This window comes from Bombina bombina, chromosome 7 (genome assembly GCF_027579735.1).
Source record: "Bombina bombina isolate aBomBom1 chromosome 7, aBomBom1.pri, whole genome shotgun sequence".
NCBI classification, from domain to species: Eukaryota; Metazoa; Chordata; class Amphibia; order Anura; family Bombinatoridae; genus Bombina; species Bombina bombina.
The window spans coordinates 138,771,878-138,790,194 of NC_069505.1; the positions used below are offsets into that span (position 1 = coordinate 138,771,878).

General features: G+C 36.8%; 1 protein-coding gene across 1 annotated transcript in view; it reads right to left on the minus strand.

Moving 5' to 3' along the window:
- The window catches only part of MTCH2 (mitochondrial carrier 2), a 197,882-nt gene that overhangs the window by 40,928 nt on the left and 138,637 nt on the right, over window positions 1-18,317 (minus strand). The window contains exons 9-10 of the mRNA XM_053720360.1: window positions 15,931-16,024; window positions 15,749-15,790 (exon numbers count right to left, since the gene is read on the minus strand). Of these exons, the coding sequence (XP_053576335.1) occupies window positions 15,749-15,790; window positions 15,931-16,024 (136 nt within the window). The remainder of the gene's footprint in view (window positions 1-15,748; window positions 15,791-15,930; window positions 16,025-18,317) is intronic.

The window sequence follows — 18,317 nt, forward strand, 5'->3', positions numbered from 1 at the left end:
ATCAATGATTCAGAAAAAAGTAGAGTCAGAAATGTGAGTTTCTGGCTCCAAGAGCAGATTGCATTTATTAGCACTTACTGTCCCCTACATTAGGTATCAAAAACCTTGAAAAGGAAGGAAATGTGGGTGGAGCAGCGTGTATCTATAATTAAAACCTAACTTTTATTTCAACACTTAAAAAAAGGAAATAATAACATACAATTAAAAACACAAATTCGCGTAGAACTTAGAAATTGGGGTTAAATTGTACCCTTTATTTAGTATTTGGGTGGAGTAACGAAATGAAAGAGGGGTATCAGCGTTCAGATATTATAATACTGAAATACGGTTATCTGAAGAGCTGATATAAGTGTGGATTCTCTTCTATCTCTGACAACTACGTTACTGTATCAAATTATTGATGTGCATACGTATGGTGTTGCTCAGGGTATTATATCTCTCTGATAAGACTGAATAATGTACACCTCCTCTAATGGGCTTGTATATCAGATTGAGGAAATATAGTATCGTATTCAATTAAATTGATAAGAGAATAAACTTTTATGATTTAAGATTTAGGTGTTGTGTACACGTGCAGATGTAATTCTACTATATATGCTGGAATTCAAGTATTGAGAAAAAATGTATATATCTGGCTACAATACGCTGTAGAGATAAATGCCTTTAGATAATGCTTAAATAGCAAATTTTATCTTAGTCCTTATAAGAGTAATAGGAGCATTCCCCTTATTTCTGGGGCATTGTGGTCTGTACACAAGCTGTTATATCTTTTCTCTTAATCTTGTTTAAGTAAATATATCTGCAGAATTAGATCATGCATATAAACACATACATACATATGCAGTTTGTTGTTTAACTCGTTGGTGCAGATACTTTGTATCAATAGTTGGAGATTATATAAGTTGATACTTGTGAACGATATCTTGATGTGGCAATGTAGCTTAGTTGTTATTGTGCTTCTTTTTCAATCTATTTTTTCTATTACATATGGATACTTGTGGAGTGTTGAAATTACAACCTTCAAACAGAGTAGTTATTGGTTGTATTTTTTGTAGAATCAAATCAATGTAGGGCTGATTACGCTTTCCCCTTAGTATATATATATATATATATATATATATTGACTTTGACTTAATTACAGCTTTGTGTGATTCAATGTGTTATATATCTTTGTATATTTTTCTTGAATTTTCTTGGGAGTCACTACACTTGGCCTTATGTATTATTACTTTATATACTGAAACTGTTGTATATGTTTGGTATATTCAGTAATATATCCTACTTGCTAGTGCAATATTTGTTCACAATATCATTTATAAATTCTTGCAGTTCGCTTGTATTATTCGGTAATACTGCTGACTGTGTAATACCGTAATGGTTTTATATATCTAGACCCTGATAGCTTGCTTAGATAATTTCACTCATTTTATAGAGCTCTTAATAATTATACTGTTGAGTGGACTATACAAGTACGGGTCTTAGTTTGTTGACCATAACATCTAAGCTAAGTCTGCAATTGTCCCCAGATTTCCAGTAGTATTGCTTGGGAGCCGGTATATTTTTGATATAGCAGTCTTGTGGTCTTTAAAATATTGACTAGCGTCTGATAAATTGTAGTGGAATCAGGTCAAGTAATACTGAAACTTCTATGGCAGCGGTTACTCAGTAAAGTTCAGAGTCACACTTTTTTTCTCTCATTCACACTGTATTGTTTGTTTGGTTATCCTTGCATTCACATCGTTTGTTTGTATTACTGAATGTAGAAGCATCCACATCAGTCTTCCCCAACTTATTTTAAATTATTCCCCAATACTCATTCATACATTCATTTTGTTATCTTAGTTCTACGTTCTTTTGCTAATTAAAAAACTAAATAGGTTGAAATCGAGATGTCAACCTCTCCCTAACATGTTTCGCCGTTTGTAATTCCGGCTTTTTCAAAGGGTGACGCACGCAACAATCTTCGGTGATTTATTGGCTTTGCTCCACCCTGTCGTCAGTTGGTCGCCAATCGGAATCCCTATGTGTTTGATTGACGGCTGTTTGAATTACGTCAATATCTAATTGGATGCCTTATTCTTTAAATTTGTTTGGATTGCTTCTTAAACTTTGGTATAATACTGATAATGTATTTTATAGGGTTATTGAAGTATGTTTGTAAGGTGATTGAAGTACTTGAGGCTTATGTCTGTTTGATCGATATCATCCGTAATACATTTACATGTTTTCATAAATGTCCGCTATACTACATTGAATCATGATATATGTTTATACTATGAATAGTATGTATAATGTGTATAGATGGGCTGAATACAGTCAAGTACTTTAACTTTATATTCCTCATATAAGTTTTAAGTTAATATTGACTCTTCATTAGTATCTCTCATATTATTTATTATATGAATTGATGTAAATATATCGATAAATAAGAGGATAAAGAGAATTTTTTTGGAGGGTATCATATGTATATTGCATGCACTTAGGTTGAATAAATCAATCAGACTCTTCTAAATTAAACCTAGGTTGTTACCCAATCTATCATCTTCGGGCAAATGCACATACTACTGATAGATTTTTATTCTATTTATGTTGAGAGCACTCTTCTGTAATAAATGTTATATTAACTTATGGAGGTGTGAATTGGTTGTTTTTGGGTGACGAGCGTGACAGTGAGCTGTTGTGCTGGTAATGCGAGAATTGCTTTTGATAAGCTTTCTGCAGTGATTTAGAGAAGAGGAGTGGGTGCTGCGTGTGATGATATATTTATTCAATGCTACTTAGGTTGAATAGGATGATTTAGGGAGATTTGTATTCTTTTTATAAAATTGAATTAGCGATTTCGATTTCTTGTGACAACGTTAATATAACCTTCTAGTGTAGCTGTGTAAGACGTTTATATTAGGGGGATTTTTGGACCTACTGAGGTGCAATACTTTATCACTCTATATGTGTAATTATGTTTAATATTGGGAACACGTGTCATACTTGAAATGTGAGTGATCGGTGAAGTTTGGCTTGTCATTGTGAGTGGAGGTGTAATGTGCTCTTGGATGGTGATAAAGGTGATGTAGGGGATAAAGGGATAAATGTGGATACAAAATGGGGGGTAAAGACACAAGGGGGGTCGAGTGAAAAGGGGGACTTGGGAAGGAGTGAACGTGATTACAAAGTTAGGGGTGAGTGTTAGGACTGTGAAGGAGAGGTGAAAAACACAACGTGAAGTAATTTATTAATGCAATAAGATTGGAAATACCACCTGTGTGAGTATTACATATATTAAATTCTGATTGGTGAATTTTGAGTAATAGTTTTTGCTGAATATATTTTGTTATTTTACAGAAGAAACCTTAACGTTTGTACTATTTTGATATGAACTATTAAAGGAGCACCAAGGCTTGTTAATATCATTGTATGATTTTTCGTGCATGATTTGAATGACATATTTTCTTTTTCTGCGTTATAAGAACATTGAATAATTATTTTGTTCATTTAAACCTTTTGGATGAACGCAATCCATAAGGTATATCCATTTAGTTTCTATCTTTTGGAGGGCCTTCTCTAGGTCTCCTCCTCTTAGTCCTAGGGACAGCTTTTGGACGCCGTAGCATTCCAGTTCAGAGGTTTTGCAATGATGGTATTTTAGAAAGTGAGATGCTACAGATGTTAATTTTTTATCTTTTTGTAAATCTTTGGGAGCATTACGAATATTTCTTAGGTGTTCCATGATTCTTGTGTGTAACTTTCTAGTGGTCATTCCTATATAAGTATAGGGACACTTGCATTGGAGGGCATATATGAGTCCCACAGTGTTACAACTTATGTATGTTTTGATTTGGTGTGATTTGCCAAATCTGTCTGTGATCGTTTTTTTCTTTTTCATCATGTGTGAGCAAGTTCAACAGCTTCCACAGGGGAAAGAGCCTTTCTCTGGAGTTCTTATTGGTTTAGTTTTCTTGATGTAATGGCTAGGACTTAATCTTTCTTTTAGATTTCTTGATCTTCTGTAGCTGATTTCTACTTTTTGACCAATTATACTTTTTAAAATTGGATCAGCTTGTAGTATATGCCAGTTGTTTTGAATGATTCTGATGACTTCTTGTGATTGGTCATTATAGATAGGTCAAGACTAATCTTGTTTTGTTGTCCTGTTTTTTTGGTCGGACCTTCAATAGGTCAGATCTGGGTGTATTATATGCTCTTTTTTTAGCTTTTTGAATGGACCTTTTACTGTAACCTCTCACTTTTAACCTATTTTCCAGTTCTGTGGCTCTTTTTCTAAAGGTTTGCTCATCTGAGCAATTACGTTTGATCCTAAGAAATTCCCCAATGGGTAACGACTTGGTGGTATTGGGTGCGTGTGCGCTGGTCTAAACAATAACAAATTAAATATAAAATTAACTTACGAAAAAAGCTTAACCAATATATCCTTTCTAGACTTACTCATTCAGAAGAACCCTGATGGTACACTCTCAACAGACCTATACAGAAAAAGAACAGCCACCAACAACGTACTACATTCAACCAGCGCACACGCACCCAATACCACCAAGTCGTTACCCATTGGGGAATTTCTTAGGATCAAACGTAATTGCTCAGATGAGCAAACCTTTAGAAAAAGAGCCACAGAACTGGAAAATAGGTTAAAAGTGAGAGGTTACAGTAAAAGGTCCATTCAAAAAGCTAAAAAAAGAGCATATAATACACCCAGATCTGACCTATTGAAGGTCCGACCAAAAAAACAGGACAACAAAACAAGATTAGTCTTGACCTATCTATAATGACCAATCACAAGAAGTCATCAGAATCATTCAAAACAACTGGCATATACTACAAGCTGATCCAATTTTAAAAAGTATAATTGGTCAAAAAGTAGAAATCAGCTACAGAAGATCAAGAAATCTAAAAGAAAGATTAAGTCCTAGCCATTACATCAAGAAAACTAAACCAATAAGAACTCCAGAGAAAGGCTCTTTCCCCTGTGGAAGCTGTTCAACTTGCTCACACATGATGAAAAAGAAAAAAACGATCACAGACAGATTTGGCAAATCACACCAAATCAAAACATACATAAGTTGTAACACTGTGGGACACATATATGCCCTCCAATGCAAGTGTCCCTATACTTATATAGGAATGACCACTAGAAAGTTACACACAAGAATCATGGAACACCTAAGAAATATTCGTAATGCTCCCAAAGATTTACAAAAAGATAAAAAATTAACATCTGTAGCATCTCACTTTCTAAAATACCATCATTGCAAAACCTCTGAACTGGAATGCTACGGCGTCCAAAAGCTGTCCCTAGGACTAAGAGGAGGAGACCTAGAGAAGGCCCTCCAAAAGATAGAAACTAAATGGATATACCTTATGGATTGCGTTCATCCAAAAGGTTTAAATGAACAAAATAATTATTCAATGTTCTTATAACGCAGAAAAAGAAAATATGTCATTCAAATCATGCACGAAAAATCATACAATGATATTAACAAGCCTTGGTGCTCCTTTAATAGTTCATATCAAAATAGTACAAACGTTAAGGTTTCTTCTGTAAAATAACAAAATATATTCAGCAAAAACTATTACTCAAAATTCACCAATCAGAATTTAATATATGTAATACTCACACAGGTGGTATTTCCAATCTTATTGCATTAATAAATTACTTCACGTTGTGTTTTTCACCTCTCCTTCACAGTCCTAACACTCACCCCTAACTTTGTAATCACGTTCACTCCTTCCCAAGTCCCCCTTTTCACTCGACCCCCCTTGTGTCTTTACCCCCCATTTTGTATCCACATTTATCCCTTTATCCCCTACATCACCTTTATCACCATCCAAGAGCACATTACACCTCCACTCACAATGACAAGCCAAACTTCACCGATCACTCACATTTCAAGTATGACACGTGTTCCCAATATTAAACATAATTACACATATAGAGTGATAAAGTATTGCACCTCAGTAGGTCCAAAAATCCCCCTAATATAAACGTCTTACACAGCTACACTAGAAGGTTATATTAACGTTGTCACAAGAAATCGAAATCGCTAATTCAATTTTATAAAAAGAATACAAATCTCCCTAAATCATCCTATTCAACCTAAGTAGCATTGAATAAATATATCATCACACGCAGCACCCACTCCTCTTCTCTAAATCACTGCAGAAAGCTTATCAAAAGCAATTCTCGCATTACCAGCACAACAGCTCACTGTCACGCTCGTCACCCAAAAACAACCAATTCACACCTCCATAAGTTAATATAACATTTATTACAGAAGAGTGCTCTCAACATAAATAGAATAAAAATCTATCAGTAGTATGTGCATTTGCCCGAAGATGATAGATTGGGTAACAACCTAGGTTTAATTTAGAAGAGTCTGATTGATTTATTCAACCTAAGTGCATGCAATATACATATGATACCCTCCAAAAAAATTCTCTTTATCCTCTTATTTATCGATATATTTACATCAATTCATATAATAAATAATATGAGAGATACTAATGAAGAGTCAATATTAACTTAAAACTTATATGAGGAATATAAAGTTAAAGTACTTGACTGTATTCAGCCCATCTATACACATTATACATACTATTCATAGTATAAACATATATCATGATTCAATGTAGTATAGCGGACATTTATGAAAACATGTAAATGTATTACGGATGATATCGATCAAACAGACATAAGCCTCAAGTACTTCAATCACCTTACAAACATACTTCAATAACCCTATAAAATACATTATCAGTATTATACCAAAGTTTAAGAAGCAATCCAAACAAATTTAAAGAATAAGGCATCCAATTAGATATTGACGTAATTCAAACAGCCGTCAATCAAACACATAGGGATTCCGATTGGCGACCAACTGACGACAGGGTGGAGCAAAGCCAATAAATCACCGAAGATTGTTGCGCGCGTCACCCTTTGAAAAAGCCGGAATTACAAACGGCGAAACATGTTAGGGAGAGGTTGACATCTCGATTTCAACCTATTTAGTTTTTTAATTAGCAAAAGAACGTAGAACTAAGATAACAAAATGAATGTATGAATGAGTATTGGGGAATAATTTAAAATAAGTTGGGGAAGACTGATGTGGATGCTTCTACATTCAGTAATACAAACAAACGATGTGAATGCAAGGATAACCAAACAAACAATACAGTGTGAATGAGAGAAAAAAAGTGTGACTCTGAACTTTACTGAGTAACCGCTGCCATAGAAGTTTCAGTATTACTTGACCTGATTCCACTACAATTTATCAGACGCTAGTCAATATTTTAAAGACCACAAGACTGCTATATCAAAAATATACCGGCTCCCAAGCAATACTGCTGGAAATCGGGGGACAATTGCAGACTTAGCTTAGATGTTATGGTCAACAAACTAAGACCCGTACTTGTATAGTCCACTCAACAGTATAATTATTAAGAGCTCTATAAAATGAGTGAAATTATCTAAGCAAGCTATCAGGGTCTAGATATATAAAACCATTACGGTATTACACAGTCAGCAGTATTACCGAATAATACAAGCGAACTGCAAGAATTTATAAATGATATTGTGAACAAATATTGCACTAGCAAGTAGGATATATTACTGAATATACCAAACATATACAACAGTTTCAGTAAATAAAGTAATACATAAGGCCAAGTGTAGTGACTCCCAAGAAAATTCAAGAAAAATATACAAAGATATATAACACATTGAATCACACAAAGCTGTAATTAAGTCAAAGTCAATATATATATATATATATATATATATATATATATATATATATATATATATATATATATATATATATATACTAAGGGGAAAGCGTAATCAGCCCTACATTGATTTGATTCTACAAAAAATACAACCAATAACTACTCTGTTTGAAGGTTGTAATTTCAACACTCCACAAGTATCCATATGTAATAGAAAAAATAGATTGAAAAAGAAGCACAATAACAACTAAGCTACATTGCCACATCAAGATATCGTTCACAAGTATCAACTTATATAATCTCCAACTATTGATACAAAGTATCTGCACCAACGAGTTAAACAACAAACTGCATATGTATGTATGTGTTTATATGCATGATCTAATTCTGCAGATATATTTACTTAAACAAGATTAAGAGAAAAGATATAACAGCTTGTGTACAGACCACAATGCCCCAGAAATAAGGGGAATGCTCCTATTACTCTTATAAGGACTAAGATAAAATTTGCTATTTAAGCATTATCTAAAGGCATTTATCTCTACAGCGTATTGTAGCCAGATATATACATTTTTTCTCAATACTTGAATTCCAGCATATATAGTAGAATTACATCTGCACGTGTACACAACACCTAAATCTTAAATCATAAAAGTTTATTCTCTTATCAATTTAATTGAATACGATACTATATTTCCTCAATCTGATATACAAGCCCATTAGAGGAGGTGTACATTATTCAGTCTTATCAGAGAGATATAATACCCTGAGCAACACCATACGTATGCACATCAATAATTTGATACAGTAACGTAGTTGTCAGAGATAGAAGAGAATCCACACTTATATCAGCTCTTCAGATAACCGTATTTCAGTATTATAATATCTGAACGCTGATACCCCTCTTTCATTTCGTTACTCCACCCAAATACTAAATAAAGGGTACAATTTAACCCCAATTTCTAAGTTCTACGCGAATTTGTGTTTTTAATTGTATGTTATTATTTCCTTTTTTTAAGTGTTGAAATAAAAGTTAGGTTTTAATTATAGATACACGCTGCTCCACCCACATTTCCTTCCTTTTCAAGGTTTTTGATACCTAATGTAGGGGACAGTAAGTGCTAATAAATGCAATCTGCTCTTGGAGCCAGAAACTCACATTTCTGACTCTACTTTTTTCTGAACCTTACCTCATACGATTGAGGTAACGGCTGGTAAGCAGTAAATCCTTACTTGACTAAACTATTACTGAACTATTGTGAAGATTATCACCAGGATATCACCCTATACTATTTGTGGACCTAAACGTACACTTGTATATGACACATTATACATATCATCTTATATATATTATCATATAGCTGAGCGCCTTTTCTATAATAGATTTTTTCTCTTTCTATACACATAAATTACAGGAAAAGGTGACAATTTAAAAAAAATTAAAGCATACTGCAAAGTTTAACTACACATAATTAAACATTTTGTATTACAATCTCATAACATTTAATATCACTTTAACGGGACATTATACACTAGATTTTTCTTACATACATGTTTTGTAGATGATCCATTTATATAACCAATACAGGGTTTTAAAAAAACAAAAACAAACACAAACATAATTTATGTAAGAACTTACCTGATAAATTCATTTCTTTCATATTAGCAAGAGTCCATGAGCTAGTGACGTATGGGATATACATTCCTACCAGGAGGGGCAAAGTTTCCCAAACCTCAAGATGCCTATAAATACACCCCTCACCACACCGACAAATCAGTTTAACGAATAGCCAAGAAGTGGGGTGATAAGAAAAAAGTGCTAAGCATAAATATAAGGAATTGGAATAATTGTGCTTTATACAAAAAAATCATAACCACCACAAAAAAAGGGTGGGCCTCATGGACTCTTGCTAATATGAAAGAAATGAATTTATCAGGTAAGTTCTTACATAAATTATGTTTTCTTTCATGTAATTAGCAAGAGTCCATGAGCTAGTGACGTATGGGATAATGACTACCCAAGATGTGGATCTTCCACGCAAGAGTCACTAGAGAGGGAGGGATAAAATAAAGACAGCCAATTCCGCTGAAAAAAATCCACACCCAAAAATAAAGTTTAAATCTTATAAAGAAAAAAACTGAAAATATAAGCAGAAGATTCAAACTGAAACAGCTGCCTGAAGTACTTTTCTACCAAAGACAGCTTCAGAAGAAGAAAACACATCAAAATGGTAGAATTTAGTAAAAGTATGCAAAGAAGACCAAGTTGCTGCTTTGCAAATCTGATCAACCGAAGCTTCATTCCTAAACGCCCAGGAAGTAGAAACTGACCTAGTAGAATGAGCTGTAATCCTTTGAGGCGGAGTTTTACCCGACTCGACATAAGCATGATGAATTAAAGATTTCAACCAAGATGCCAAAGAAATGGCAGAGGCCTTCTGACCTTTCCTAGAACCGGAAAAGATAACAAATAGACTAGAAGTCTTTCGGAAATTCTTAGTAGCTTCAACATAATATTTCAAAGCTCTAACTACATCCAAAGAATACAATGATTTCTCCTTAGAATTCTTAGGATTAGGACATAATGAAGGAACCACAATTTCTCTACTAATGTTGTTGGAATTCACAACCTTAGGTAAAAATTTAAAAGAAGTTCGCAACACCGCCTTATCCTGGTGAAAAATCAGAAAAGGAGACTCACAAGAAAGAGCAGATAATTCAGAAACTCTTCTAGCAGAAGAGATGGCCAAAAGGAACAAAACTTTCCAAGAAAGTAATTTAATGTCCAATGAATGCATAGGTTCAAACGGAGGAGCTTGAAGAGCCCCCAGAACCAAATTCAAACTCCAAGGAGGAGAAATTGACTTAATGACAGGTTTTATACGAACCAAAGCTTGTACAAAACAATGAATATCAGGAAGATTAGCAATCTTTCTGTGAAAAAGAACAGAAAGAGCAGAGATTTGTCCTTTCAAAGAACTTGCAGACAAACCTTTATCCAAACCATCCTTAAAAAACTGTAAAATTCTCGGAATTCTAAAAGAATGCCAGGAAAAAAGATGAGAAAGACACCAAGAAATATAAGTCTTCCAGACTCTATAATATATCTCCCTAGATACAGATTTACGAGCCTGTAACATAGTATTAATCACAGAGTCAGAGAAACCTCTTTGACTAAGAATCAAGCGTTCAATCTCCATACCTTTAAATTTAAGGATTTGAGATCCTGATGGAAAAAAAGGACCTTGCGACAGAAGGTCTGGCCTTAACGGAAGAGTCCACAGTTGGCAAGAGGCCATCCGGACAAGATCCGCATACCAAAACCTGTGAGGCCATGCTGGAGCTACCAGCAGAACAAACGAGCATTCCTTCAGAATCTTGGAGATTACTCTTGGAAGAAGAACTAGAGGCGGAAAGATATAGGCAGGATGATACTTCCAAGGAAGTGACAATGCATCCACTGCTACCGCTTGAGGATCCCTGGATCTGGACAGATACCTGGGAAGTTTCTTGTTTAGATGAGAGGCCATCAAATCTATTTCTGTAAGTCGCCACATTTGAACAATCTGAAGAAATACCTCTGGGTGAAGAGACCATTCGCCCGGATGTAACGTTTGGCGACTGAGATAATCCGCTTCCCAATTGTCTATACCTGGGATATGAACCGCAGAAACTAGACAGGAGCTGGATTCCGCCCATACCAGAATTCGAGATACTTCTTTCATAGCCAGAGGACTGTGAGTCCCTCCTTGATGATTGATGTATGCCACAGTTGTGACATTGTCTGTCTGAAAACAAATGAACGATTCTCTCTTTAGAAGAGGCCAAGACTGAAGAGCTCTGAAAATTGCACGGAGTTCCAAAATATTGATCGGTAATCTCACCTCCTGAGATTCCCAAACCCCTTGTGCTGTCAGAGACCCCCACACAGCTCCCCAACCTGTAAGACTTGCATCTGTTGAAATTACAGTCCAGGTCGGAAGAACAAAAGAAGCCCCCTGAACTAAACGATGGTGATCTGTCCACCACGTCAGAGTGTCGTACAATCGGTTTTAAAGATATCAATTGAGATATCTTTGTGTAATCCCTGCACCACTGGTTCAGCATACAGAGCTGAAGAGGCCGCATGTGAAAACGAGCAAAGGGGATCGCGTCCGATGCAGCAGTCATAAGTCCTAGAATTTCCATGCATAAGGCTACCGAAGGGAATGATTGTGACTGAAGGTTTCGACAAGCTGATATCAATTTTAGACGTCTCTTGTCTGTCAAAGATAGAGTCATGGACACTGAATCTATCTGGAAACCTAAAAAGGTTACCTGTGTCTGAGGAATCAATGAACTTTTTGGTAAATTGATCCTCCAACCATGATGTTGAAGAAACACCACAAGTCGATTCGTATGAGATTCTGCTAAATGTGAAGACTGAGCAAGTACCAAGGTATCGTCCAAATAAGGAAATACCACAATACCCTGTTCTCTGATTACAGACAGAAGGGCACCGAGAACCTTCGTAAAAATTCTTGGAGCTGTAGCTAGGCCAAACGGCAGAGCCACAAACTGGTAATGCTTGTCTAGGAAAGAGAATCTCAGAAACTGACAGTGATCTGGATGAATCGGAATATGCAGATATGCATCCTGTAAATCTATTGTAGACATATAATGCCCTTGCTGAACAAAAGGCAGGATAGTCCTTACAATGAAGAGATTTGAATAAAACCCCAGTCCCTGTTCCAGAACTGGAACTGGCATAATTACTCCAGCCAACTCTAGATCTGAAACACATTTCAGAAATGCTTGAGCCTTCGCAGGGTTTACTGGGACACGGGAAAGAAAAAATCTCTTTGCAGGAGGCCTTATCTTGAAGCCAATTCTGTACCCTTCTGAAACAATGTTCTGAATCCAAAGATTGTGAACGGAATTGATCCAAATTTCTTTGAAAAAACATAATCTGCCCCCTACCAGCTGAGCTGGAATGAGGGCCGCACCTTCATGTGGACTTAGGAGCTGGCTTTGATTTTCTAAAAGGCTTGGATTTATTCCAGACTGGAGATGGTTTCCAAACTGATACCGCTCCTGTGGGTGAAGGATCAGGCTTTTGTTCCTTATTGTGACGAAAGGAACGAAAACGATTATTAGACCTAAATTTACCTTTAGATTTTTTATCCTGTGGTAAAAAAGTTCCTTTCCCTCCAGTAACAGTTGAGATAATAGAATCCAACTGAGAACCAAACAATTTATTACCCTGGAAAGAAAGGGAAAGCAGAGTAGACTTAGAAGACATATCAGCATTCCAAGTTTTAAGCCATAAAGCTCTTCTAGCTAAAATAGCTAGAGACATATACCTGACATCAACTCTAATGATATCAAAGATGGCATCACAAATAAAATTATTAGCATGTTGAAGAAGAATAATAATGCTATGAGAATTATGATCTGTTACTTGTTGCGCTAAAGCTTCTAACCAAAAAGTTGAAGCTGCAGCAACATCCGCTAAAGATATAGCAGGTCTAAGAAGATTACCTGAACACAAGTAAGCTTTTCTTAGAAAGGATTCAATTTTCCTATCTAAAGGATCCTTAAAGGAAGTACCATCTGCCGTAGGAATAGTAGTACGCTTAGCAAGAGTAGAGACAGCCCCATCAACCTTAGGGATTTTGTCCCAAAACTCTAATCTGTCAGATGGCACAGGATATAATTGCTTAAAACGTTTAGAAGGAGTAAATGAATTACCCAAATTATTCCATTCCCTGGAAATTACTTCAGAAATAGCACTAGGGACAGGAAAAACTTCTGGAATAACTACAGGAGATTTAAAAACCTTATCTAAACGTTTAGATTTAGTATCAAGAGGACCAGAATCCTCAATTTCTAATGCAATTAGGACTTCTTTAAGTAAAGAACGAATAAATTCCATTTTAAATAAATATGAAGATTTATCAGCATCAACCTCTGAGACAGAATCCTCTGAACCAGAAGAACCATTATCAGAATCAGAATGATGATGTTCATTTAAAAATTCATCTGAAAAATGAGAAGTTTTATAAGACTTTTTACGTTTACTAGAAGGAGGAATAACAGACATAGCCTTCTTAATGGATTTAGAAACAAAATCTCTTATGTTATCAGGAACACTCTGAGTATTAGATGTTGACGGAACAGCAACAGGTAATGTAACAGTACTAAAGGAAATATTATCTGCATTAACAAGTTTGTCATGACAAACAGTACAAACAACAGCTGGAGGAACAGATACCATAAGTTTACAGCAGATACACTTAGCTTTGGTAGCTCCAGCACCAGGCAGCGATTTTCCAGAAGTATCTTCTGACTCAGTTTCAACGTGGGACATCTTGCAATATGTAATAGAAAAAACAACATATAAAGCAAAATTGATCAAATTCCTTAAATGACAGTTTCAGGAATGGGAAAAAATGCCAGTGAACAAGCTTCTAGCAACCAGAAGCAATAAATAATGAGACTTAAATAATGTGGAGACAATAGTGACGCCCATATTTTTTTAGCGCCAAAAATGACACCCACATTATTTAGCGCCTAAATGCTTTTGGCAATGACGCCACATCCGGAATGCCGACACTTTTGGCGCAAAAGAACGTAAAAAAAATGACGCAACTTCCGGCGACACGTATGACGCCGGAAACAGAAAAAAAATTTTGCGCCAAAAAAGTCCACGCCAAGAATGACGCAATAAAATGAAGCATTTTCAGCCCCCGCGAGCCTAACAGCCCACAGGGAAAAAGTCAAATTTTAAGGTAAGAAAAAAATTGATTTATTCATATGCATTATCCCAAATATGAAACCGACTGTCTGAAATAAGGAATGTTGAACATCCTGAGTCAAGGCAAATAAATGTTTGAATACATATATTTAGAACTTTATAAAAAAGTGCCCAACCATAGCTTAGAGTGTCACAGAAAATAAGACTTACTTACCCCAGGACACTCATCTACATGTTGTAGAAAGCCAAACCAGTACTGAAACGAAAATCAGCAGAGGTAATGGTATATATAAGAGTATATCGTCGATCTGAAAAGGGAGGTAAGAGATGAATCTCTACGACCGATAACAGAGAACCTATGAAATAGACCCCGTAGAAGGAGATCATTGAATTCAAATAGGCAATACTCTCCTCACATAGCTCTGACATTCACTGCACGCTGAGAGGAAAACCGGGCTCCAACCTGCTGCGGAGCGCATATCAACGTAGAATCTAGCACAAACTTACTTCACCACCTCCATAGGAGGCAAAGTTTGTAAAACTGATTTGTGGGTGTGGTGAGGGGTGTATTTATAGGCATCTTGAGGTTTGGGAAACTTTGCCCCTCCTGGTAGGAATGTATATCCCATACGTCACTAGCTCATGGACTCTTGCTAATTACATGAAAGAAAGTATAGTTTTCTTTTTTTTTTCCAAATGATATTGCGCTGATTTTCAAGCCCCAATTTTTTAGAAGTATACTGATGTATACCTACTCCAGCTTGCTCCTGTTTGTGTAAAGGGTCTTCATATGCAGAGGAAAGGGGGGGGGGTCTGCTTTTTTTTATATATATAGAAACGCTTGCAGTGTGTGTTCCAGCTAACAGTGCTAAACTGGGAGCTTCAAAGTAAGTTTTCAAACTGTTTTATACTGGATTTTTAAATCAGCATATGTGCATATTCTTTATAGTAGTGTCTATTACATGCAGTTAAAATAAAATTGGTATATACTGTCCCTTTAAAACACCTCTGGCTTTTGTGTAAATATTGTGCTGTATCCCACTCTCCCTAGAGAGGCCAAAAAAGAAAATACTATGACCTGTAATTGCTGAGACTAATAGCTGGTATAGGATATTCACAGCATTTTGGAAACCTAGGTTACAGATTTTGCTTTTTGACCTCTCTAGAGAGTATGGGGAAAAAGCACAATTGTGTACAAAAAAGCAAGAGTTCCTTGAAGTACCTTTAAAATATTAAAAAAATATAGGATTAACAGACTTTCTATACAATTATACTCACCCCAGTAATAGCCTGAGAGTAGCCTTTCATTTCCCCAACTCCCTATGGAGAAAGCACAATCAAAATAATTTTTCTTCTAAAAGGTGCAATGGCATATGGGTCAGAGCTCAAGTTGTATAGTACAACAGCCCATAATCAAAAACTACACAAAATAAGCATTTGGGACATACATAAGAACTTACCCCATTTTCAAGTGCATATGTGTTGATAAAATAGGCCACGGTATTACAGATCCACAGAGATATAATGTCACCTAAAAGCCTTGGAATAAGGCCCCTGAGGAAACAAAAGATTTCATTTACAAAGTCCCCATATCTTAAGGAAACATGGCATTCTCTTTGTAACCCGGTTTCAATAGTCACAAATACAGACCGTTTTTACAAACGCTAGGATTGACTATTGAAACAAATAACAGAATTTATGCTTACCTGATAAATTACTTTCTCCAACGGTGTGTCCGGTCCACGGCGTCATCCTTACTTGTGGGAATATCTCTTCCCCAACAGGAAATGGCAAAGAGTCCCAGCAAAGCTGGCCATATAGTCCCTCCTAGGCTCCGCCCACCCCAGTCATTCGACCGACGGACAGGAGGAAAAAATAGGAGAAACCATAGGGTGTCGTGGTGACTGTAGTTAAAGAAAATAATTCATCGGACCTGATTAAAAAACCAGGGCGGGCCATGGACCGGACACACCGTTGGAGAAAGTAATTTATCAGGTAAGCATAAATTCTGTTTTCTCCAACATTGGTGTGTCCGGTCCACCACGGTCATCCTTACTTGTGGGAACCAATACCAAAGCTTTAGGACAGGGATGAAGGGAGGGAGCAAATCAGGTCACCTAAACGGAAGGCACCACGGCTTGCAAAACCTTTCTCCCAAAAATAGCCTCCGAAGAAGCAAAAGTATCAAATTTTTAAAATTTGGCAAAAGTGTGCAGTGAAGACCAAGTCGCTGCCTTACATATCTGATCAACAGAAGCCTCATTCTTGAAGGCCCATGTGGAAGTTACAGCCCTAGTGGAGTGAGCTGTGATTCTTTCAGGAGGCTGCCGTCCGGCAGTCTCATAAGCCAATCGGATGATGCTTTTAAGCCAAAAGGAAAGAGAGGTAGAAGTTGCTTTTTGACCTCTCCTTTTACCAGAATAGACGACAAACAGAGAAGAAGTTTGTCTGAACTCTTTTGTAGCTTCTAAGTAGAACTTTAGAGCACAGACTACATCTAAATTGTGTAGCAAACGTTCCTTCTTTGAAACTGGATTCGGACACAAAGAAGGTACAACTATCTCCTGATTAATATTTTTGTTGGAAACAACCTTTGGTAGAAAACCAGGCTTAGTACGCAGAACAACCTTATCTGAATGGAACACCAGATAGGGTGGAGTACACTGTAGAGCAGATAACTCAGAAACTCTTCTAGAAGAAGAAATAGCAACCAAAAATAAAACTTTCCAAGATAACAACTTAATATCTATGGAATGTAGAGGTTCAAACGGAACCCCTTGAAGAACTGAAAGAACTAGATTTAAACTCCAGGGAGGAGTCAAAGGTCTGTAAACAGGCTTGATCCTAACCAGAGCCTGAACAAATGCTTGAACATCTGGTACAACTGCCAGTCGTTTGTGCAGTAGGACAGATAAAGCAGAAATCTGTCCCTTTAGAGAACTCGCAGATAATCCTTTATCCAAACCTTCTTGTAGAAAGGAAAGAATCCTAGGAATCTTTATCTTATTCCATGGGAATCCCTTGGATTCACACCAGCAGATATATCTTTTCCATATTTTATGGTAAATCTTCCTAGTTACCGGTTTTCTGGCTTGAACCAGAGTATCTATCACGGAATCTGAAAACCCACGCTTTGATAGAATCTCCAAGCCGTTAGCTGGAGGGAGACCAGATTTGGATGTTCGAATGGACCCTGAACAAGAAGGTCCTGTCTCAAAGGTAGCTTCCATGGTGGAACCGATGACATATTCACCAGGTCTGCATACCAAGTCCTGCGTGGCCACGCAGGAGCTATCAAGATCACCGAGGCCCTCTCCTGTTTGATCCTGGCTACCAGCCTGGGAATGAGAGGAAACGGTGGAAACACATAAGCTAGGTTGAAGGTCCAAGGCGCTACTAGTGCATCCACAAGAGTCGCCTTGGGATCCCTGGATCTGGACCCGTAGCAAGGAACCTTGAAGTTCTGACGAGACGCCATCAGATCCATATCTGGAATGCCCCATAGTTGCGTCAACTGGGCAAAGATCTCCGGGTGAAGTTCCCACTCCCCCGGATGGAATGTCTGACGACTCAAATAATCCGCTTCCCAGTTTTCCACACCTGGAATGTGGATCGCAGATAGGTGGCAGGAGTGATTCTCCGCCCATTGTATTATTTTGGTCACTTCTTTCATCGCCAGGGAACTCCTTGTTCCCCCCTGATGATTGAGATACGCAACAGTCGTCATGTTGTCTGACTGGAATCTTATGAATCTGGCCTTTGCTAGCTGAGGCCAAGCCCTGAGAGCAATGAATATCGCTCTTAGTTCCAGAATGTTTATTGGGAGAAGAGACTCTTCCCGAGACCA